Consider the following 25,358-nt stretch of genomic DNA (forward strand, 5'->3'; position numbering starts at 1 on the left):
AAATTTCAGATCGGATGAGCACCTCTTGACTTGCTCTGCCATCATGCCCTCCGCTTGAGAGTGAAGTTGGGAAGGAAACGCCAAGGCTCATTTTTTACAAAATCTTCTTGTCCTTCCTCACACAGAGTCAGGCAAAATTAAAGCTAAATTATTCAGCTGTAGGATTATGTGCTTCTTTGCTGTCTTAGTGGGAGTGGGGCAAGAAAATTGATATCAATTTCCATCTCTGTGCATTAAAAAAAGGTTGTTCCAGAAGGTGTTAGCCTAGCTAAGCTGGGTGTAGAGAGAATAAGCTACCACTGAGCAGAAAAAAGAAATTTACATCTCTTAAGAGCTCCAGCGTCTTGGTATCTTGTCGACTAGACATTCAAGTTTTACCTTAGGTTTTGAGTTTGGAAATTTTAGCAAGCTGCAGTGCAAGTGTGTACTGTTCAATTAGATTTTACAAGTGAATGTTTAATTGTTAATATTTCCATGAAAACATGCATTTTCAAGTGTGGAATTATGTAACATTGTGGACAAGGGACCACAGTGTTTCAACATTAGTAGGCGTCACACTGGATATTTTGAAGGAGACCGGGTATTTTAAGCCAATCGTGATGATTTCCTAACCCTAACCAAATGGTTTTTTTTGCTTAAATATAACCAGGACATAAGCAAATTGAAAATGTAACCTAAAGAAACAAAGTTGCAACAAAGTTTCATCATATCAGTGGTTTGCAGTGTTTTTTCTGGTGATTGGGTTGGGTTAGGGTTAGGAATAGTCAAATCATGGTCTGGCTTAAAATAAATGGTTTTGTTACCACAAACACGGCTGGAAATTATCTCGAGGTCTCCTTAAAAATTACCAGCGTCGTCACGCTTAAAAATGTTTAAACGGCATCTTCCAACCTGCAGTCATTGGCTTGGCAGACTTCTCGTCAAGCTGTAACTCCACCACCATCCCTTCCTCCTCCCGACAATGTAGGCAAATACAAATTTGAACATATCAGTGGTTTGCAGAAACATTAACTGCCAACATTTTATTCTGGCGAATGGGCTGAAGGTTCAGTCTGCAATTCTGGAGACAGTTGATTATTGTGTGTCATTCACTGGTTGTCGAATAAAGACACATTGGGTTGGTGGTTTTTGATGAGCTGCCAACCAAAGCGTTGCTACTGGATGACGTGTGAAAGAGACTCAATGATCGGCTCTATTCGTTCTTCAGAATTGCCGGTGCAGAAGAGAGTTTTTCATTTATTTTTGATCAACAAGGCAATAAGACAGAATGACCATTTACAAATATTGTATAGGAAAGACTTAAATGAGTTCCTATATTTGTTAAAATAACTTTTGATAACATATGGACATCATGCTGAACAGGGACAACATGTCATTTTAGTGAAGGAGCATTGATATTTTTCATCTCAGGGCCTCCAGCGAGCCCTCAGGGCCTCTCACTGACGAGATGCTTCAAAGTTTCTTTGATGTACAAGTGAGTAGCAGGGGCCCTTCTTCAAATACAATATTTTACAGGACTGCCTTCTGATTTTGTGAAAGTATAGTATATATATTTTTTCCTGGACTAAGAATAAGAGACTGTGAGGGTGCTCTTTGCAAAATAATAATTATTATTTGAAGAGTTGAAGAGCGGATGCTACAGTACAGGTGTCCATGTATGGTATCGAGAGACTGTGACCCTCTGCAGTCAGAACAGTTAAAGTACACTGAGGACAGTGTCACAAGGTGACATGTGCAAAATGCACTGTTGCATTTATATATTGTCAAAAGAAGATGTGATTATGTCTGTAGTCAAGTTCCCAACAGGATGCATAAAAAAGAAGAAACTGTCTGATGTGCAACCCATCTAGTTAATTTTACTCAGAATTTACAGTGTAACCCCTCGGGCTATTCTTTTGAACTTCATCCTCATGCAGCCTTGTCTCCAATTGAGGATTGTGGTGGGAGTGAATCTCACAGAACAGCATATCTCTAATGATGCACATGTGGCCCAAGGCCAGCAGTTTTGCATTGCTTTAAGAAACTGTCACTTCCATAAAATGCACAAGTTGACTTGTTCCTGTCCTGAGATGAAGTCATTAATCTTTTAATTCGCTAACAGTCTGTGTGTTTGTAGCATTTTAGGTGGATAAAGCCCAACACAGCTTATTTAAAGACTCTGTTCACCGATGGTTATACTGGTGGGCATTTTGCCAGTATCCTGAGTTGACCTACAATGAGTCATTCACTCAGGAGCAGGAGAGGGAATACAACAAAACACTGCATCAACCATTACATTCAGGTTAGAATCGGCTCTCGGCACAAACATTGTTACAATCCTAATAGCTAAATATTACAATATACTTCCGACTAAGCAATCATCTTCAGCGTGCTGAATGCTACTAGAGAAGATGAACCCTGGGTCACCTTGAGGGAAATAATTTGGATCACATGCAAAACTTATCTCCTTTACATTTTTAATTCATTAATTTAATTCAAACAGATGTTCTCTTTAGGAAAGGAGACTAATTATCCACCTATAGTACCCTTAAATGAAAAGTGCTCACCTGTGGAAGTCTTGCATTCTTCAACTTTATGGGCGGTCCCGATAAACGTTAATTGCGTAGAATCAAAGCAGCATTAAGATTTGCAGAGTTTTTGGAGAGCAATCTTACAGGTATTGTGGCAGCTTCCTCCTCCTCTCCTACACTAAGGTATAGAAATCCTCACACCTCCCCCTTGAAACCTAAACAAGCACCCTGCACATGCACAGTGTGCACACTGATGCTCAGACAGGGGTGGGGGGTTGGGGATTTGAGATGACAGGTCAGTACCTCCTCCCAGGTGTGTGGGTGGGGTGTTCTCTCAGTTAAAGAGTAATAGATTAGCAGACTTTCACGGCATTTTTAGCATCATGACATCATAGAGTAAGATGGAGACCTCTGCTCGAGCATAACATGGAGGCCCAGGTCCATAATGGCAACTCAAATGCAAAAATTCGAAAAGGTTGTGAATACATTTGAATGTACAATGGGTTGCTAACATTTGCATGTGTTTACTCATGTGCTTCTATAATTTTTAGATGTCCAGTGGAGTTGCTAATTAGCTCACAGTTGCAGTATAATGCATTTTCTAGTCATTTTTTTTTTTTTATTGTAGAAATAAAATCATCCGTTTGCTTTTTTTCTGGTAATTCAGTCTGCAAGTTGCAGAGACAGACTACTGAGCTACTCATTGTTTAATTGGTCGGGCTTAAAAGGTGTCCTGCACAAAGCCGCAGAGAGCACAGCGGGTGTCTGCGTCTCAGGAGTAAGAGCTAAGTTTAGCAAATCCTCTCAGTGTGTTCCTCAATGACAGCACATGTTGGAGAGTCTGCAGAGAAACTCACGAATGCATAACCTCACATGCGAAGACACCACAGACACACAGGTAGCGTGCATATTTACTGAGACGGATAAACAAGGTGTACTGACATGCACATGCACACATGCAATTCTTGGAAATGCACGCAAATAAGGGAAATGATCTCTCATTGTATTTTAAGTGACAGGTTGTTTGAAAAGTAGTGCTTCTTAATAGACAAATAAAATGTGCACATTTTTTGTTTGGAATTGAAACTGTGCCCACAAACTGAATATTAAATGTCCTTATCTCAATTTAACAGAAAATAAACGTATCCATATTAGCACACGAGTGTCTTACTTTTCAGATAATGACTTATCCTTGGAGAATGTTTATCTCCAGGATAGTCAGAGGTCAGAGACTTGGAGCTGGCAGGGAGTCAGTGACTTGCTCAAGGACACTTAAGCAGGATAGAGAGCTGGAGCTGTAGGATGGGGACAGGGAATCAGCTATAAAGCACCTTTTAGATTTGAAACTGGCTCTTGGGTGTAAAGTTTAAGCCTTTAGCATATTATATTATATTATATTACATTACATTACATTACATTACATTACATTATATTATATTATATTATATTATATTATGTTATATCATGATGACCGTTTTAAGCATGGATCTAGAAACAGCTCGAAGCACAAAGCTTGGAGAAAATCAGTAAAGTTAAAGGATAACTTCACCCAAAAGTGAAAATTCAGTCTTTTTCCACTCACCCCGTGCTCCCAAAATATTAAAGTAGCTGCAGACTTGTCTTGGGTAATCCAAGTTTCTGGAAGTGCAAAGATCCCAAATTGATTTGAAAAGATGTTATTTACATCCTTTTTTATTGCTGAAATCTTTTGTCTTTTGAAATCAATTTTTGGGCTTCTGGAGACTTGAATTATGCTGAGCGAGGTGTATGGAGCCATTTTGTATTCTTTATCCACCGTTTTTCATCGTTTTGAAACAAGTCCCCATCTACTTAAGTTGTTTAGCAGCGCTGTTTTCTTGTGAAGGTCCAGAAACATTTTATAGACAACAAAATGTCATCCTACTTTCCATTGGCATGAGGGTGAGTTGATAATGACTGACTTTTCATTTTTGGGTGAACTTATCAGTAAAGAACACTTACTGATTTCATTCTTGTTAGTAATGTTATATTCCTCCAGCTGGGCGAAGACACTGATACATTTGGCATTAAAGACTCCAAATGGCAACTACAGTTTTTATTTTTTAAGGAGCAATCGTTATCACCAAAATTTTATTCTGAAAAATACAGCTCACAAACACAAGGTAACATTCAAACATCATGGGTATGATGATGTGGGTGTGTATCTTATCGTTGTTTGAAGTGGAGGTGGCTCAAATACAGAACAACATAAGCACACATAGAAGTAGAGTTCCAGGGAAACAGCTCTCGCCTCACATGATATTGACACAGATAGGAGGACAAAATAATCACAGCGAATGGTGTGTTTGCACTGTCTGTTCCACCTCCACCATTTTGACCAACTTTGAGGTTTACAAAACAGGAAATAAACTACGATTTAAAATCTAAGTTGCTGATATTGGATAAAAATAAAAAAATAAAAAAATCTACTTCATGTTTTTCTCTATCCAGTCTCGAAAGTTGCCGATTCGTGTCTGAACTGTGTGAGTCTGCTGTTGGCAGTTATTTTCCTCAGAGCTGAAACTCTCTAAACCAAGAAGCTGCCAGCCTGTGATGGAGGCTTCTGGAGCCTCTTCGTGACCCGACAAGACACCACTCGTGGATGAAAACACAGCTGGCAAAGCTGTGATGCCTGGAACAACACTGGGGCAAGGGCTTTGAAGACTGGTCGGCTTCCTGATGACACACAGTGTATTGTCACTGATCATTGTGGTATGTGCTCCTCCTTGAGCAAATTCTCTTTCACATTGCGAAACATCACCCAACTCAACAAGTTTTGTCTGGCTCAAGGGAGTGTAATGACTCAGACGCCTGTAATCGTTTGGTAAGATCCACCTCGCAGTGTAAGCCTCCTGCGCTGTCACTTCTCCTCCCTGCACTTTGGGTAGACACACTGGCAACACACGCTCACTAATCTTGGCCTTGTCTGTTAGCTTGAGTACAGCCACATCTGAGTCCGGTGCAGAGTGAAAATTTGGATGGACTATAACGTCTGAAACCTGCAGAAAGAGAGAAGGGATAAAATATAAATGGATGAAAATTGGAAGTTAAGAGTACCTGAGAAAGCCTGATTCCACCAAGAAGCTGCCAAGATTTGTTGTTTTGGGAATATCTGTCCCGATCAGATAGTATGCGTCAAGATGTGCAAATAATTCAGATCCAAATCAAATACAGTTGTATCCTTTAAGCTTTAGGTGCACATCTAACTGCCAACGGATTTCTTTCTTTACCATTTACAAACAAAAACCTATCCAGAGGATTATATCTATTTAATGAAGATTCCTTGCTTGTTTAATACGATATCACTGCATCTGTTGTTTGCAGTCGTGGTAAACTTGGTACACTGTCTGACCTGAAAATAAAATGATCTACAACTATGGTAAAGGCTATGATGAGCAAGGTTTTTGGTAATATGCCATCTTTTTAACCATGGCATGAAAATATGTCTAAATATCAGTTCCAAAGATCCATGCTTGCGGTGAAATGACATGATTATTATATTTTATGATGTGGAATCTTCAAACATCTCCATGGGAAAAGATTTGAGCTTTCTACGAACTCATAGGGCAAAACATAAAAAATCAGATGGATTTTCTCTGACAAGCAGACTGTGTTTTACCCTGAGGTGGTGCAGTCTTTTCAGCCGATCCTTGGATGTCTGGTACTGCGCGCCTATGACAACCTTCACTTGTGCTGGGTGAAGGGTCTGCTGCGTGTCCTTGTCTACGACACACTGAGCTGCCACCAGGACGCTACGCTGTGTGAGCAGAGCCCCGCTGCAGGCCAGGTACCAGAATGTGGACTCCTCTGAGGCCCCCTGCTGGATAGACATACTCATTCCACGTGGCCTGTGGGTGCTGGCAGTACGATCAGGAGGTGAGCGGATAAAGATGGCTGCGTGCCACGGCCACTGACTGTCTGTGAGGTTGTGCAGGCTGAAAGTGTCAAATTTGCCACAAACTGTTGGATGGTTGGAACAGAGAGGTGGAAAGAGTGTGTTAAAAATGACAAACTGGCACCAAAAATGCATGCACAATATTGGTTTAAAACTCAAGGTAATACTCGGGTAAACATAATTCTTCTGCCTTTTTCTTTTCATGGAAAAAGATCTGAGACACTTAAAGGCCCTGCACACACAGACGCAGGTGTTTCTACTGAGGCCGGTTAATCAGACTTCTGCTCAGGTTGAGGTTGGTTGGAGCTATGCTGCAATTTCAGGAGTTCATCAAACTTCAGAAATATGAATTGTAGGCATACATTGTTCCAAACAGGTGCACCAAAACTAATAGGAAGATCAAAGATATGTCAATCTGCACACGACCTCATAGTCTTGAAACTAATCATGAAGAATAGGTGAAAACTGGGGTTATAATGGGGGCTTTGAAAGGAATAGTTTGAGCTTTTGTTAAAGAGTTAGATGAGAAGATTAGTTTTGGACACAGTAAGGCTAGCTGTTTCTCCCTGTTTCCAGTCGTAATGCTAAATTAAGCTAAGCTAATTGGCTGCTGGCTCTATACCTTTATAGTTATCATGCAGACATAAAGGTGTAATTTTTTAAGAGAGTTGATTTTTGAATCTCATTCTCAACTCGTCAAATACTGACGCTTTAGGATTGTAGATCAGGTCGACTGCCATTCCAAAGACTCAACTAAAAATCTTTTTTTTTTTTTTTTTTTACAAATTGGACCTTTAAGAGCTGTATCAATCTTGTAACTCTGTAACAAAGACAATAAGTCCGACATTTTCCGTAATGTTGAAAATGTACTTCAGAGTGAACCTCTGTAACCTTTGCTCAACAGCGGCCACTGTGGCTACAGGGGGGAATTGCAGGATGGTGGTTAATTTTAAAGATAAAAAAATAACTAGATATTTTGGTCTACTACTCAAGCTACCATCTCCATGATCAAGACTTAACTTTCACACTTCTAATCTGAAATTTTATGTTAATTAACATTTCTTTCCAAAGTATACAAGCGTTTGCTATCATTAGCCACCATAAGTTATTGGTCAAACCAGACTGAGACATGGTTTTTAGCAGCAAATCACACATGTGTGTTGAATTGAGTAATGATGTGAGTAAATTCAGCAATTATTACAGGAACAATATTTTTTAATCTAACATAGCCTTCCTTTAACCATACATTTCTGTTGGCTAAATCTTTACAGCTGCTGCTCTCACCTGGTGAGCAGGAAACATGGCGTCCGCTCCACCTGCCAGTCTTCAGACAGGTGCGTCGGGAGCTTCCCGTGTGGTGGTAGAACGGTGAGGCACACTTGTACTCAATGCTCGTGTAGACTGGGTGAAAGCCACGAGGAAGCTCCACGAGGACAGGGTTGTCTTTTTTTGACTGTTTATCCAACGTAAGTGGAATAAAACCAGCTGACAACAAATCGTGCACGTTGTACCTGGATGAGAGCCTTTGGTCTGGACTCTCTCTGTGGAAAAGACAGAAGTTTTGGCTTTATAGGCCCCTATCAGCGCTTCACTTGATGTGGGAATACTGTTTTTCATTTCAGACATTATGAATGGATACAGTGTCTTAGTGCCTACCTGGATATCAGATGTGGCTTCACAACACTTTGTCGCACAAGTTCAGACACTTTGGGCTCTCGACATGCTGTAAAGGCAAATCAAGCAGGTGACAATTAGTGCAGGAGAATCAATTTTTTTCAGCCACAATTGCAGAAACAGACTTCAGCAACATGAATAATAGTGAGGGTAAGTTATTCAGTGCAAATCGGAACAATATGCAGAAACTATAAGGGACAAACATTAATTATAAAGAAAAATTCCAAACCATTACTGATACAAATGACCTTGTTTACTACACACTCATCACAGTGCTCCAAATCCTAAACTGTTCCATTTTCACATGTCAGGATTTGTACATTTCCACGTAAATTTGGGTGTCAGATAAACAAATAGTAAGATTTACTCTATGTCGGAAACATTTTGTGCCTACCTCACATAGTAATACGGTAGAAAAATAGGTTAGTTTGTAAGTCTAACAGTGTGTTCCCAACCCTAATGTATTTTTTAAAAAACAGCTACCTCTCACACACTTTGGCGGTCTGCTACTCCAGGATCCATTAGAGAGGCAGGTAATCTGGTGGTTTCCACTCAGAATGTAGGACTTTTTGCAGAAAAACTCAATTGTCTCTGCACCTCCAGCTGTGTCAGGAGCTGGTCTGTGGTAACCATTGAGCAATTTGGTTGGAGGGGAACACCGGCCTCTGCTTGTTTGGCCTGTGTGAGTATGTGTTTGAAAGGAAAAAGGCACAAATTCCCCCCAATAAATGCACTGTATGTGGTTTTACTCTGTACAAACACCAGAAATGGAGACCAAAAGCCACCTGGTGAAAATTTACCTTTAACACATGTGGAAACTGTGCCACTCCACGTGCCATTTGGCAGACAGATCCTCTGCCGGGGGCCGTTCAGTGTGAAAGGTGGATGGCACCGGTAGTCTACAGATACAAGCTTCTCTTTGGGGCCATATACAAGCTTCAAATATCCATTCACCAGTTTGTCTGGGGGTGCACACACTGGATTCTTGTTGGGTGAAACTGTGGAGAAATCTGGTGATAAATGAAAGACAAACTCCAACTGAACCAACAGATTAACTAAATCCAAGTTTTAAATTTACTCCTCTCATTGTGCCCTTGTTTGTGATTTTGTGTTGCTGTTCGGAAATACCGCTGTGGTAGGTAAAACATTTTTCTAACCAAAACTTTTAGAAATTAAGCTTAGAATTTGATTACATCATAGCCTCACATTAAAGCTATAAACTAAAAACGAATTCCCAATAAATAAGAGTACTTATAAGAGTACTTATACTTCCTTGTGCTCTGCCAAAGGATTGGCCTTCGTTATCCTTAAATGAAAGCCAGTTTTCAAAACTTTTCTATATTTTTGACTAAAACTTCATCATCTTTGGGATGATAAAGAAAGAGATCACATCAGGCTGATTTTGAATCATTATTGTATGTTGTAGAAAGAGTAATGGCCCTCAGACACCGCCCTGGGGGACCCCCAATCCAATCACCAGAATACACGTTAGCCAAGTATACGCTCTGCTAATGCTCTTATGTTCAGTGAGATAGATCGGATGCAAGTTAGATGCATAATTAGCTTCAAAGAGGTCAAATGGAGAGGGATGAATATGACAAATCTGTGTTGCTGACGGTCCATCACACTTGACTGCCTTGTAGTATAGGAGGCTGCACACACACAGCAGACTAAAGGATAAAGGTCTAGGAGCAAATGGTGCGTACAAAGAGAGGTGCATGCATGAAGGGACATCAGCGTATTCTCTGTATCACGTATTAATGATACATGTATCTGTAGTGAATACCTGCAGTTTATCATGTACAAGAATATATAACACTTCTTAATGGTTTTATGTGGATTCCACCTTGTACAATGCATCAGAGGAATGTGTGGGGAAAATAAATTATAATACATTATTATACAACGTAGTCCAAGTGAACCGCTATGGACTGAATTACCAACAATGGTTGTACCTGCCTGAACTCTCTTGAAAAGTAAGAACGAAGCCATCGAAGTTGTTGTAGCCATCTGAGGTGAACAGGATGTGCAGCACGTTCCCAGAACTTTTTATTGGCCGAGGCAGCTGATCCCCGCAAAACCGGCCGATCACAGGGGAGTTCAGAGTGTCGCCGTCTCGCACCTCCACATAGTCATAACGACAGTTATGGTCTGACTCCAGACTGAGCAGTGAAAACCTGCAGCAGAACCAAAGAGAGGTTTTATTAAACTGATTTTTCAGTCCAATTCAAAAGATTCAACATCAGTCCTCAAGGTGCAGAAGGTCATAAAGATGTTCTATGATGCAGGGCTGTCAGTAATATCTCTGGATCACTTTTCTCACTTTTTATCACCTGAAGTGACTTTAATAACATCACATGCGGAGCCTTTACACATACAGACTGACCACTTTTTTTTCTCTTTCAGACATTGACCACTTTCCATTAAGTCCATTCACATGAAAGCTTTGAAATCGGTGACCCACCTCAACTCCATTCTGCTGCCCCTCTCCACTTGCACCGTCCATTCACATTGTGCATTTGTTGGGTAACTCTCCAGGGCTATGTGACCCTGAGCCCGCTGAATGACGCCTCCACACGCTACCCACAAGAGAACTGCGATTACTTTCACTCATTCTCATCAGATGTGTGTTTATCACAGCAGCACTGAACATTTTTACCGTCGAAAGCAGGACCAGTTATGTGACATGCTGTGTAAGAGGGCAGATAATTTTACAAAAAAGAGATTACAGGTACCAGCCTGCCACTTCAATAACCATGATTATAAATATCATCATATCACACTGACATGACCTGTGTTTTTCACAGGAATTAAAGACCAACACAAGATACTGAAAATCCTACGTATTAATGCCAGTTCTCACTGCTAAAAGGAACCAGGGTTTGAGTTAGGTTTTAGGCCTTTAGAATATTTTTGGGACCTATAGAGACTCTAAACAGGTTGTATAGGACGACAGATGTTTCACAAGGCTCCACACCTTCCCTTGTGTACGCCCAACTTACAGTAAATGACAGAATGGCATCCAAGCTGTAATTTTCCTTGAGGCCATGTAAAGATAAAGAATGGCAAAAATGTAATAAGAGTAAGCAAGTAAACTTTGTTGCTCTCCTCCTCTATTAAAAGCATAACGTCACCCTGGGCGTTACAGTACAAATCTGATTTGAATCATCTGGGCGTTGCTGCTGCAGAGCCTTGCTGATAATAATGTTTTCAGAAGACAAACAACAGGCTCATACACAGTAACTGATCAATATTTTAATCATGAGTGAACATGAACTACAGCTAGATTATTAGCAGTGGATTGTAGCATGGCTGACACCTAACAAAGAAGCGTTATCGCCACCAAGTGTCCACAAGATGTACTACAAATTTCGGAAATCTGAAAAAAAGTTATTTTCTCACAGTCATAGATACTGTGGGTGATGGATTATATTTCCTTACTTTACTGAATCCTGGTGGTCTGCTCTTTTTGAATTCACCTGATTAGAAGTTGGACACTGTTGTATTACTGGCTGTGAAACCACTGTACTCTGTATGCGGCTGCTAAATGGCCGTCTCTGTATGTCCACAGACTTTCACACTCGTTTGTTTTCATATCTAAGTCTCTACTTGGGCTGGTTGCTTTTTACCTGTGTACATACATGTGTAAAAGCCAAGATCAATATGATCTGTGCTCTGACAGTATTCCACACATGTTGGTCTCTAGAGTTAGAGTTTAAGTCAATTTTAAAAGATTGTGCTGACTCGTTTGTAGTGTGTTTCAAATATTGACATATATGTCCAGCCCATACAAATATGTATGTTTATGTATGTAAATTACATATTTGGGTATTTTGTCACATATACAATTATTTATACATATAACACATATGTATTTGTATAAATATGTGATATACAAACTGAATATTGTGTATATATGTATATATGAATAATTCATCATATATGTATTCTTTTAATATATGTACATACACATATTTTACTATGGGTATTATAAAATTAAATCTTTACATATACAGAGAGATCATATATTACCTGGTAGGTAACACATATGGCAGCATCACTCTTGATATAGGTGCATATATGTCATATATTACATTTCCTTATGGGTTTTAATCTCAATGAGGCTTTAACCTGGTTAAATAATGTATATACTGTATATAATGTGGATAATTACTCAAAAGAAAACAGTTCACAAATGCTGCAAATATGTACAAAGACTTTAAAGCTTTACAAAACACGAGGTTATTTTAAGCTGTCACATTATGTCAGTCTTCAAGAGCTCTCAGTCTTTGTTGAATGAGTCACTTATCAGTGGCTGCATTTACCTAAGGATCTTGCATACTGACAAATGTAATCTGAAAAGAAAATCTCAATGGCAGAGAAACTCAAGCATACACCCAAAGAGTCAGACTGCTCAGTTCTTCACAACTAAATACTTCTGCACTGCGTGATCCTTGTTTTCTCATGTCAGCATTGAGATGAGGGTGAGATAAGGCCTATAGCGATACAGCTTCTTACTCACTTCTACAGTCTCCACCACTCCAGCCTTGACGACACTCCGTACAATACTTTCCATTAACAAAGAAGTCGTCATTGGCTTTCCATGTTCCGTTGTGGCAGATTTTACAGTTCTCAAACAGACTGCAGCCTGGCAAGGACAAAAAAAAATAGAAAGTAATTTTCTGAGTCAAATAGTCACTGACGGATACAAACCCATAATGACTCTGGATGGATTGAGCATCAACATATATTATCATCATCAGAGGTATTTTATGTCTCTAAAAGCAGCAGCTGCTTATAAAAAAAAAAAAGGAGGAGGAACTGAGTAATAAAAAGGCACTTCAAAGAATATTACAGAAGAAAAAATCTAAAAGCAAGAATGAGAGTGTACCTGGATGAATGATACAGGGGTCACACTGATCCAGAGCGTTGCGGCAGCAGGGAACGGTGTAGCCTACCCTCGACCCTTTCGAGGGACACCGACATTGGATCAGGTGATACTCACAACATGGACGACACATGACGTTCCACTTAGAGCTCGGGCAGTTGTCCTCTGCTGGAGGTGTGGGACCAAAACAAAGGACAGTGGCATCAAAATGCATGTACTGAAACCCCTCACTTCTGATATTTATGAATGTTTTAAGGCTGTAAGATGGTGGAAAGATTAGTGGAGGAGTTAAAGGTGCATTAGGTTAGAACTGATCGCCCATTGAATTCAAAACAAATAGGGGGCATCATATCACTTGAGTAACCGCTAACTGCTGCTAACTGAGTGTCGGTGTCTCTACCACTTGCACAGAGCTTTAGACCGGCACTGGTCGGGACTAGCTGGTTAGTGTATATATATATATATATATATATATATATATATATATATATATATATATATATATATATATATATATATATATATAATTGCAACACAGGATGAATATGTAATCACATTATTCACATTCTATTGATGATTTTAGTGAATTTCTCAATGTTTTCAAGAAAAATTCTTACGTAATGCACCTTTAAGCATATATTTATATTTAGCTCTAAATGTGGTGTATTGTCCCTTTATTTTCCTGTTATTTGATGATGAAGATCAAGGTTATTATAGTAAAAATAAATAGGTGTAAAAAGTATTTTACTTAACCAAAATACCAATAAAAACTAGACCATCGTAATAAAACAAAAAATAACAAAAACTAAACAACATTGTGTTCTTACAAAACTTAAATAAAATATAGATATACTGGAAATGACTTTAGTTTTAGTCTTTGTCTATTTAGTCAAATTTGTCAAGACAACAAGCACGAGGAGGCAGGAGTTTATTGGGACTGGGATGTCGACATGACTGTGAGTCAATTACCTTCACAAAGTGTTGTGTTTTTGTTGCATTACCGTTTCTGAACATCTTAAATATTGCGGTTGACAAATATCCACCATATTATATAAAAATCTAAAATAAACATGAAACTAACAAAAGCTAAAATTAAATTAAGTTAAAAAAACAGTTTAAGTGAAATAAGCAAACACAATAGTAAAACAACTAAACTGAACTGAAAAATAAAAAATGAAAAACAAAAAATCACTCATAATAACTAATAACTGATGAAAAACAAAATTATAATAAGTTTGATACAGATCAGACTTCCTTATGAAGAAAAAATGTTTCACCCGGTTTCACACATGAATTTCTTTTCTCCTGAATCTTTTTTTTTCTACTCAGTTTCATAAATGAAAAAAAAAAAAAATCTGGAACATGCTTTTTTCTGTTTTTTTTCTTTTCACTGATGGAAAAAAAAAGGAAATTGGAAAGATTATCCTGGCAACACTTTTTTCCCACTAGTTCTCAAGTCATAAACACAGGAGAGAAATCCAATGAACCATTTTCCAATGATAAAATAGATCACCAGAAAAAAACATTTCCTCACTTGCCCCTCAGTCCCTCCGTACTTCCTTGCACAACACGTGTACATCATATCTGATGGCTGCACAAACTGCTGGGGTGTAAAATCGGTCTTGGCAGATAATGCTATCAAGCTAAAACTCAATAGACTGTATACAGTTTGTGAACCAAATCTGAGACCTTAAGCAGCCAAAGTATACCTTGAGCCCAATGCTGAACAGCTTAGGATGCAGAGACAGGTTAAAATATGTCCCAAAACCATTTCTTGTTCTCTCAGACACAATGAACATCCAAACAGAGCAGTGGGAAGTGTAGCTCACAAGGAGCTACAGCCAATTGTCATCATCACAGGTTAATTGTTTCCATCAATAGTTATGGATTTCTGTGCTAAATGAAATGTTAAAGTCTCACAGATATTGAAACCTCACTAATGTGACTAGTGATTAATATAACCTGGCAAGGGAAGTGACTCTATACAGGCCATGCCAGGAGAAGCTGAGGCACATAAAGTCTGTAGCATGTATTGAAACGAGTCCGAGCAGCAAATGTGACTCATCGTCATGAAATAATTCCACAGTTAGTCAGCAGTAAGCCACCAGGCTTATTTTTGATTCAAAGTTAGTAACATTTTCACAAATGAGAAGCCATGCAATGTAAAGACTCTCCAATATTAAGGGAACAACAACCAATTAAAACTGCAATAAATGTGTTTAACTTACCACGTGGCCAAGCTGTTACACAGAAACAGAGATTTAGGAGGAGGCAGCAGAGTTTGGGGTCCGGAAGAGTGTGGAAAGTGAGCATGTTGGCTGCCAAGATCACAGCAGTAAACTTCCAGAGACGTTCCAAGAAAGTTGCACTAACTCAGTGTTATCTCAAGATCCTCCTGTCTGCTCAGAAATATGACGTAGCTCTGGATGATGAATTCCCCCATCTCACCATAACGGACCAAAATTCTTAACTCATTCCTCCCATGATGTTTTAATTCGTGAAAGCCTGTATTTGCTTTGTTCAGCTCAAACCAGTGCAAGGTCTGCAACTGGTTCCCGTTCCTCTGCTGTCGTTGAGAGTTCAGAATGACTGCTGCGTGCTGAACAGTAACAGGGGAAAAATGCTTGCTGGCAAAGGGAGTGGAAAGTGCATTTGAGGGAATAAAGACATGCTAATGAGGAAAACAGTGAGGAGTGATGAAGAAAAAAAAGTCCCATCTGTCACTTTACTGAGTGAGGTTTCAAGGAAACAACAGAAGTGAATCTCTCTGAAGCTGCAAGTTAGATATACAACATCACTGTTTTTGTCCAAACACACTTAAAAATATCACATGATAAAAAAACATATCTGCAGGTGCATCAAGCCAAATGTGTTTACAGACGCTTTATCATACACCAGCTGTCATGTCTGACGTGACAATTTCACAACGTCCTGGCAGACAGATACCAGATGTCCTGCCTGTGAAATGTTTATGATGTCAGTCTCCACAGAACTGCCAGGAGCAATGAGGCTGACAGGTGCGTCACGGCCCATTGCATGACCGAGGTCGCTTTTCCATTACCTAAGCTTTCACTTAGAAAATGTCTGTGTTTCGATATCTGTTATCATCTATTCCATTACAGCAGATTGTAAGCAGACAGATTGAGACTGATAACACTGCATGACATCAGCTGTTGTTTGCTGTTTCTAAGGACTATTACAAACTGGCATTACTACTTTAAACAAGATGATTGAGATCATTTTGGCGTTCACAGCAAACGTGCTTTCGGCCTCGTTGGTTTGATTATTTTTGGTATATTAAAAGTTAACTCTATCTGAGATATTTCTTCTGCCTCACCCTCTAAATGAACAATCTACCTATTGGATTACCTGAAAAACTGTATAGTCACAAGTTGGGCTGTTCTTATTGGCTCATGAAACATTGACGATGTGGAGATACAGTGACAAGATATCTTGTTGATGCACCCCAGACCTTGAGCAATAGACCGTTTCCACGGCAGACATTTTGACACGTCATAGCAGGTGTGACCAATACAACAATGATGGCTGCATTCTATTAAGTTTTACAGTGACCCATGTCAATGACTAATTAATCACAATACCTGAGCCCTGGAACTAGGTCACCTAAATGCAATGCAGCCATCATTAGTGTTATAACTTCCACCTGTGCTGTGAAAAGTGTCTGTTGCCAAAGGCTTCACTCAGACTTATGTGTTTCAAATAAATGTGACCACTAGAGGGCAGAAGATCCCAACTATACATTGATGGTGACATAGCCCATAGCATAATTGAACCATACTATGTTACTAAGGCTGAAATATTAGGATAGAATTGCCTATATACACATTTAGCAGATGTGAAACAACAAAAGGGTCAATATTCATTCTCCTGGTTTTAGTTACATTTTTGTTGAAAAAATCGGATCTAAGTGGGCTAAATGTGTGAATTCTCTTCACAAGCTTGTCTTCACCTGCAGGCCTTTGCCCTTTGGTGCAGGGAAGCTAGAGGGAAAATTGGTGCAGCTTTACTGAGTGTGAGCAAATATGCAGGAGGAGTGGGGGAAAAACAGGTGAAAAATACAGATGTGTCAAAGCAAATGAAAGCTGTAATTACTGTCACATGTGTTGGTATTTCCATTGGTATAAGTTTAGAAATAATTATGATGCTTCCATGCTGTCTCTCTACTATATACACTATATTTTGATAAACATGAGCCCCACAAGGCAACATAAATTATATTTTACCTTGATCATATGGCAGTATCATATAGACTGGCTGACAAAATAAAATTACACTTTGAATCCCACTTAGGAATACATGGTAAGGTAAAAATTGTGGTCACACAACTTTGGCCTATAGAAGTCCCTCCACTTCTGGTGGATCACCATGAGACCTTATTTCAGAAAAAATATGTATGGTAGTGAATGGCAAGAAAACAAATAATGTTTTGATCCAGTTTGAATTGTGCCATGATTTACACATATGATGTGTGTCAATTTAAAATATTCTAAGGCTGTGAAACCTAATATGTTATTACAAAGACTACACAGCCAATGGTCAAGTAAGTGATGTCGTAGCTCACAAAACTGACTCACTCCCCTTTCAACTGTCAATGTGGCCAGATTTATTGTGATCTTCACCTTTTTAAATACTTTTTCTGTACCATGTTGGTGTATATTGAGCGGGACGATATAGGTCACTGTGGCTTTGTTGGCTTGCAAAACGATCTTTCAAATTGACAAACATCATGTTACATATCAATTGTAATTTAATCTGAAGAGCTTGGATGTCATGGAATCTGCGTCACCTTCTTAGGGTGTTCTTTCCACATCTGTAGTTTATTGTATTGGATCCAGCCAAGGGAAACAAATACATACTTATATTGTGAAATATAATTCATCACAAAGCTGAGGACATTGAATTATTTGAAACAATATAACTAACAGGGATCTTTAAAACATAAAGTATACAACTTCATTGCATATTGAGAAAGTGTTCCAACACACAGCGGGGGGAGTCTGTGGTCACAATTTTTTCTGAAAACATCCAAGTGGTAATTATCTGTGACATAAACATCAAGTGACAGCCACATTCTGACCACCACTCTGAGCTGACACATATAAAGAAACATGAGTGACTGCTTAAGATTCTCGCAGCCTTTGAACTGTCAATCATTATTGAAGATTTTGCCTCGTCCTGTCATGTTGAACCTGACCCGACCAGACATGAGAGAGACAGAGAGATGAGTGGAGGGAGGATTATGTATTCCACATTATGACACAGTTATAAAACTTTCATCGGTGTCACAAGGCCAACTTGACTGTTGAAATGAGTTCTCGACATCAGAGACCAGTGTTTTTTGGTTCGTGTAATTACCCATGGTGCTCTGTCAGCTATTTTTTATCCCCCCTGTTGCTCATAGAAATATTCCATTTGGAGCCCAGAGACTCTCATCCAGCTCTGCTCCAACATCCACTGACCCTCTTCACCTCCATCCGATGTTGACAATAACCAAGCTACTCGCATCGTATTGTCCTGTGTCAGTAGTGCCAAGGGGACCTCTCACTGAAACACATCTTAACACCTCAAATGAGGCCCCAGAAATAGCAAAAAATGATGAAGATAAATAGCGGTGAGCTTTGCAGCAGTCACGACATGCACTTGTGAGTGTCTTTGCCAGCAGGCATGTGGATTTATACAAATCCAAGACACACTACAATGATCAACTATAATTATACATTAGCTGAATATTTAAATGTCCACAAAACATTTCTGGAGCGTCACTGCAAAACAGTGTTTATTTACACCCCCGTTTTTAAGCTGAAATCTTCACTGTAGCTGCCAAGCTAAAAGTGTTAGCACACACACTGTCTGATGTGGGTGCACAACCTCAACGGTGCATCATGGGTGTAAATAATGTCCTTTCAAATCAATTTGGGATCTCGTGCTTCTGGAAACTTAGATTGTGCTGGACGACCTGTATGGAGCCATTTTTTCTTTGGTTGTTTTTGACGTTTTAAAACAAGTCTCCATCTACTTCAGTTGTTGAGGAGAAAGCTGCAACACTGTTTTGCTGTGAAGCTCCAGAAATGTTTTGTGGACTACGAAAATTTTCATTTTGGATGAAACTATGGATTATCAACTTACTTAATGCTCTGAATTATGATGGCTCTCTGTATTCTTCGGCCTTCATATTAAACATCACCTCTACTGTACATCAACTGCTCCATGTGACAAGCATTGGTCCCTTTGACAAATGTAATGCAGTGGCCTGTGTGGAGATACTCCATGATTTTACACTTGAAGCAGATACAGTATTGACCTTTTGAGGCCCACATGCAACACCGGTGTGTGTCAATGTCTTGCTTCAATGGGCCAAAAACACACGTGACCACCAGGTTCATTAACTTCTCACACACATCACGGATGAGCACGGACATAAGGCAGTTAAACTGGATTACTGGAGTATGGTCTAGTCCTGAGAGATGACTGTTGTGAATTGGTGCTATACAAATAAAGATTGATTGATTGATTGCTTTAAATTTTCTCCACAAAAGTATAAGACAGATAATCATTCAAAGCTCAGACTTTACTAAATTTATTCTTGTTCTTATCTAATAACATGTTAACAACATTTGGAGATACAGTATATTGTTGATAAGAAATGTCTAATCCCTAAATTTAAGATGCATTTAGATAATGCAGATATACAAAATATGTATAAAAAACTATACATATTTTATTTGACAAGTGTGCCAAAATATCACACATAAATACAAATACCCAGTGAAAGCACATTGTTCCCTTTTAATAGGAAAAAAAATGAAATTATCTGAATTATACACCATCTTCAATGTTCTTTCAAAGGTCCAGTGTGTGGGAATTAGGGGGATCTATTGGCAGAAATGGAATATAATATTCATAATTGTACTTTCAGTAGTGTACAATCAGCTGAAACTATGAATCACTGTGTTGCTGTTTCCTTAGGATCTGTCTATAACACGCTACAGAGGGAGCTGGTCCTCCTGAGCCTGGGAGGGTTTGTAATTTTCAAAACACGGATAGATGCCACTATATCCTTCACACTGGACCTTCGAATAAGTGACCCGGCTGAGATTCTTTTCAACTGAAATGTCACAATGATTTACAAACATGTCAAAAAGCTGGTTTTGAAAACAAACTATGGTTCACAAAAACATTTTCAGGCTGTTAAACGGGTACCTGATATGTCACACCAGAAATGAACAGTGAATGACGAGTGCAAACAAAGATCTCAGTTGTGGTGCAATCTGCTGTGACGTGTAAAGACACTGACGCATTTAAATGTGTCACGACGAACGAGATGTGAAACCTGAGAGCCCTATAAGTAATTCTCACAGAGGTCCCTTTCCGTCTGCCCCACTTTTGCTCTGAAATGCAAATATATTTTCCGAGACCTTACATAATTGCCTGCGCTGACTTTACATCTGAGTCAGAAACGTGATGTGCTGTAATGAAAACAATGTTAAAGTTTATGACTGCAACGGTTCAAAATGCTGATGGATGTTTTCTTTGGAGATAAAAGCCTATTTCAATGCCAGTCCAACTGACACGAGGTATTAGATTACCTCGCCTGTTGTATCCGCCATAAAAAGCAGGATATTACAGATCCGGCTGGTCCGGCCTTGTTCATATTTAAGAAAGCAGACATGCCAGATCATTATGCTGCGTTCCAGTCAAAGTCGGAGATCGTAATTTCCTAGTTGAAATTTCCAACTTCCGACCTCCAAGCGTTCCTGGTGCACATCGCCAAAAGTTAACAAAAAACTTGGATGACCAGAACTTTGGTGAGTGTACACACAATTGAACCCTCCTATATGAACTAGAGGAGGAAAAAAATATTTATTTGGAAACAAATCTAAATATTCCAATACATCCCACCACCTCCCTTTGTGTGCTCCCTGGGTAGATGGATTTGCCCCGAGTTTACAAGTAGGAGCACAGACTGTGCAGTGCTTCAGATTAATTGTTTACACTGGGTGTGGAGCACCAGCACCTAATTTAGGTGCACCCAATGACACATTTAAATTTGATTTCCAAACACTTTATGCAAATGACCGGAAAAAGGACTGAAGGTTCATTTAAAAAAAAACAAGCAAGATGAAATTGCAATCACCTCAATTGTTAATAAACTGTTAAATTTCAGGGGCAACGCTGCTTTTTTAGGGCAGAAATAAAAGAGTTCTGAGTTGTCTGGAACGCAGCAATAAAAACATTAACAAGATAGTGAAACACATTCATAAAAATGGCATGTAGCTGTAAAAAGCTTACCCTATTCTGCTATGACACCATACCCTCAATCTGAGAAATCATACCCTTGAATAAAAACATGATTTGATCCTTCACTTTCACCATAAAAGACACATTATTATATTTCTTACTTATATCTTTTTAAAAATAATTGTAAAAAGGCCCCAAATGAATATGAATAGCTTTAAATAAATATATATATATACAAACTTATTCAAGTCTTAAGTAAAATTGTATAAAACCACGAGACTACTATACCAAACCAAAATCACTGATTCCATGTATCACTTCTATCCCTAAACAATAATATCCTTAATGTTACATTATTTCACATTCTCACATGATTCTGATAAAAGCTGAAGGTTTCCCACACTGGTAACAATGGTTAAACGCTCATGCTGCCTTTCTCCCCTGGCAGCAGTTTTTCCTTGGCTGAGTCCTGAGGGTCTTTGGGAGGAACCTTCTTCATTTCTAGACTTTTGACCCAAGTATAGGCTGACGAGCCAAAAAGAACCATTATGTTACTGGTCCACCACAGCATGCTCTTACTGGAGGAGTAGAACATGACAGCAATAACAGTCTGCGCACAGGCCTTTGCAGTCCCGGAGACATTGTGTGTGAGCGGGCTGGTAAACTTGATCTGGAGGCCGGTGACGTAGCCAATGGCAAAACCAAACACTCCTCCGAGTGTCATCATGCCCCAAAAGCCGAGGTCAGTGAGGCGGTTGAAGTTGACGAGACTATTCAGCTCTCCAAAAATAATAATGAGCGGGACAAAGAGGACGCAGGCGTTAATGTTGTTGTAGAAGGAGAGTCTCCAGATGTTTCCGTCTACTGCTGGCATCACCTTCTTGGTGTAGATGGCGTTCAGAGCGACACAAGCGCTGGCAATCACCCCAAAAAAGACGCCAGTCAAAGAGAGGGACCCTGCAATGCCTTCCTGGTCCACACCAAGCCAGAAACCACCTGAGAAGCATGAAGTATTTTTAATGCAGGAGCAGCCAAGTTTACTTTTTTTAATTTGCGAGCTAAATGTTGAGTCAGTACGACAGTATGATGAACACATCAGGCTGTCATTTTCAGCTGTATTCACAGAACTTCTGTCATGGCTCCACAACATATCAAATTAAAGTTTAGAAAATGATACAACTTGTTCTGAGTTTGGTTTATTTATTTCCTGTTGTGATTTCTATGCACCAATTAGGTTTTGAAGAGGTCAATAGCTGAAATGTTTGTGTACTTTTGGGTTTGTTTTTCATGATTTGGGCCCCTTAGCGCTGATTAAGGGACATCTTAAAGGGTAACTCCACTTATTTTACATATTCAAGCGTGTTTACAAGTCTTGGGAAGTACTACTACATATGTGAAAAGGTAGTATGAAGCCTTTTGTGGCTCAAGATGAAGCTGTATTAATCTGATAGTGGGTAATGTGGGTGTCAGGTTTTGAAAAGGAGGAAGAATGTGTGGAATAAAAAAGGTGATATCTCTTGTTCTGAGGTATTGATTTTGATCATTTGTTTTCAAGCTGTCCATAAAGAGTCCAACAGTGTTACTTGAGTACAATGCTTTTTAAAACCTGACACCTACATTACCCACAATGCAACTTAGCCACTGGATGAAATATATCAGGTTACATGCAGGTTCTTCTGGAGCCACAAAAGGTTTCATACTACTTCTTTCACGTGTGCAGTAGTACTCCCCAAGCCCTGTAAACAAACTCTATTATGTAAAATTGGTGGTTGCATTTGAGACAAAACCATGCTTCCAACTAGGGCTGCAAAATAAATTGAAATTTCATTGAAATACAGACAAGTGCAATATACACATTGCAGACGCTGCAAGTTTGAATCCTATCACAAACTTAATATCTGTCTTTAAAGGCTCGTTCCTGTCTCATCATGACAATATCCACATGCATAAAGGCCAGGTCCATTGTAAAGAGAGAGGTGTTGGGTGTGATGCTCTGGTGTCCACATACTTTGAGTGCATGAGGATATAGGTTAATGTCTGGCATTATGAAGTACTATAAAAGTGCAGCTCTGACCCACAAACAGGAAGAAGGAAAGTTGACATACCTAATATGACCCCACAGCACATTAAAGCTCGGTATGATGTGGTCTGTTTCAGGATGATGTAGGTGGACAGCACATTGAAAACTGTGCTGAGCGACCGACCGACCGTGTAGAAGGCCACTCCGACATATTTCAGGCACAGGTTGTTGAAGGTGATCATGCAGATGAACACGATGGACAGAGGCAACACCTCCCGGGACGTCTTCAAGTCGAATGAGACCGACGGGAAGTCGATGACTCCCGGGCAGAATCTGGACAGCAGCTGCAAGACCCAGCACAGTCCGACAGTCACCAAGCACTGGTAGAAAGTGACGAACAACGGCGCGTCCAGGTCCCGGTTGTCCAGCAGGTAATTATTAAGGAACACCATTGTTATTGAGACGAACCAGTACAGGGCGACCACAGCTGCTATCCTCACAGCTCGGAATATAAAAGTCTCTCCATGTCCGTCCTGCTCCATCGACTCCGTGCCACCCAGAGCCATCCTCAAGATACCGGACCGCTTCAGCTGTGTCCTGTTCATGATTAAAGACAAGGAGGAACAACCCGGGTCAAAGTCAGAGGCGTACAAAAGCTAATATGTAGCTACAGACCAGCAGTGCTACATATTACTTACTACACGATACAAACATGACGGCCGAGTTCCGCCAGCGGCAATAACAATGCCACTTCCGGTCTAATTGTTTCACAATAAAAGCTCATCTCCACAAACGTGAGACCGACTAAAAACAAAGTTTGCACGAAGTAGTAACAAAAGTATTTCCACAGCTGAATGTAACGTCTCATTCATATAAAAGATCAGAAGTATACAGAGTCACTTCTTTTGAAAAACACATTATATTTCCAATTTATGCTTCATTATTTTATTTGTATTTTTATCTTATATTAGTGTAATTTCTATCATTTTAATTGTTGTTTTATTTTGATTGTCTGACTCTTTTTGGCACATTGCAGCCCTGCAATATTTAAACACTGGTTCAACCATGTAAACAACTTGTAACTTTGTTTTGAAAAGTGCTATACAAATAGAGTTTATTATCATTACATTACTACATAGATCTGTTATCTTATATTAAAGAATACAACTGTTCTCTATTTTAAGTCTAATTCTATTATTTAGCCTATAGTGAAAGAGACTATACACTGAGGAGAGTTATTGCACCAAAAATGAGTCAACTCCTGCTGTTCTGCACTTAAACGCTATAACATTTAGGCACAAAGAAGAAAAGAGGGCATGCATGCAAAATGAATCATGGTTTTGCATTTTGACACTAAAATAAGAATCTAAATTATGTATGTAGCCTATCACATTTAGGGATCCTAATTCAAAATTTGTTCAAACTGCATTTATCAATAGATGTGTTAAATATCAAATAGGCCTATCAATGTCCAAATAAAATAAATAAATTAAAAAAATGTTGTTAGTCAAGAAATATTATATTATATAAGTGTAAAATCTAAATTATTATAAGACAAATAAACTTGCAGAGGAGGGACAACTTTTCGCTCTTTCCAGCCTACCGAGTGTGAACAGGATGTCTACCTGAGTGTGAACATGCTTCAGTTTATTTGTAAATGAAGCTAGCATGGCTAACAATACCCTGGTGTTTAGTGCTTGTTAACATCCGGACACTTGCTCTTGCAACTCTCAAATTCTTAGATCCAGAGGTGAGCAGCATTTTATTAGTAACAAATGGTGTTGAAGTGGTTGTGGTCAAAACTCGTACCTTGTCGATCCGTTTCTGTCTGTTTTACACTGCTCAGAGTGGCTAGATCTCCTTCTCTTGGTGACTACAGTTACAGGACGCATATTCCGGTATCATTTCACCATTATTGTGACAGCAATTCTTGTCAAAAATGTCTTTCATTAGGTGAGTTTTGACAACTAACCCCCCGCCCCCCCAAAATGCTCACTTTTATGTCGAAGGCGGACACATAAGCCGGAAGTGTCATTGAGTGTGACTACTTCCTCATCTGAACACGTTGTCTTAAAGAGACAGTGTCCCGGAAGA

The 25,358-nt window shown here is 39.3% G+C and overlaps 2 protein-coding genes across 3 annotated transcripts; both read right to left on the reverse strand.

The window, feature by feature from the left end:
- Nucleotides 1-4,954: 4,954 nt before the first annotated feature.
- Nucleotides 4,955-13,142, reverse strand: pamr1a (peptidase domain containing associated with muscle regeneration 1a). Its single transcript, XM_073463821.1, has 10 exons — nucleotides 12,989-13,142; nucleotides 12,620-12,745; nucleotides 10,562-10,676; nucleotides 10,063-10,274; nucleotides 8,883-9,095; nucleotides 8,581-8,775; nucleotides 8,080-8,146; nucleotides 7,708-7,964; nucleotides 6,148-6,488; nucleotides 4,955-5,527 (listed from the first exon to the last, which is right to left on the reverse strand). The coding sequence occupies exons 1-10, from the start codon at nucleotides 13,116-13,118 to the stop codon at nucleotides 4,955-4,957; spliced, it is 2,229 nt and encodes a 742-aa protein (XP_073319922.1). The 5' UTR covers nucleotides 13,119-13,142.
- A 6,425-nt stretch (nucleotides 13,143-19,567) lies between these two features.
- slc35c1 (solute carrier family 35 member C1) lies at nucleotides 19,568-25,155 on the reverse strand. 2 transcript variants are annotated; one of them, XM_073465288.1, is made up of 3 exons: nucleotides 25,074-25,155; nucleotides 23,350-23,861; nucleotides 19,568-22,240 (listed from the first exon to the last, which is right to left on the reverse strand). In XM_073465288.1, the coding sequence occupies exons 2-3, from the start codon at nucleotides 23,828-23,830 to the stop codon at nucleotides 21,660-21,662; spliced, it is 1,062 nt and encodes a 353-aa protein (XP_073321389.1). In that variant the 5' UTR covers nucleotides 23,831-23,861; nucleotides 25,074-25,155; the 3' UTR covers nucleotides 19,568-21,659. The 2 variants fall into 2 exon arrangements, with proteins under 2 accessions (XP_073321389.1, XP_073321388.1); XM_073465287.1 differs by lacking the exon at nucleotides 25,074-25,155 and having other exon boundaries at nucleotides 23,350-23,978.
- Between the last annotated feature and the right edge of the window lie 203 nt (nucleotides 25,156-25,358).

Source organism: Pagrus major, chromosome 4 (genome assembly GCF_040436345.1).
Source record: "Pagrus major chromosome 4, Pma_NU_1.0".
Classification (NCBI taxonomy): Eukaryota; Metazoa; Chordata; class Actinopteri; order Spariformes; family Sparidae; genus Pagrus; species Pagrus major.

Excerpts from the sequence above, each read along its gene's own strand:
- slc35c1 (XM_073465287.1), bottom strand. The coding sequence starts at position 23,869 with ATGAACAGGACACAGCTGAAGCGGTCCGGTATCTTGAGGATGGCTCTG. Across the intron at positions 22,241-23,349 it reads GTGCTGTGGGGTCATATTAG|GTGGTTTCTGGCTTGGTGTG; the intron begins GTATGTCAACTT and ends CATGCTTCTCAG.
- pamr1a (XM_073463821.1), bottom strand. The coding sequence starts at position 13,118 with ATGTGTCGTCCATGTTGTGAGTATCACCTGATCCAATGTCGGTGTCCC. Across the intron at positions 8,776-8,882 it reads TAAAGGTAAATTTTCACCAG|GCCAAACAAGCAGAGGCCGG; the intron begins GTGGCTTTTGGT and ends ATACTCACACAG. Across the intron at positions 8,147-8,580 it reads ACCGCCAAAGTGTGTGAGAG|CATGTCGAGAGCCCAAAGTG; the intron begins GTAGCTGTTTTT and ends TTGCCTTTACAG.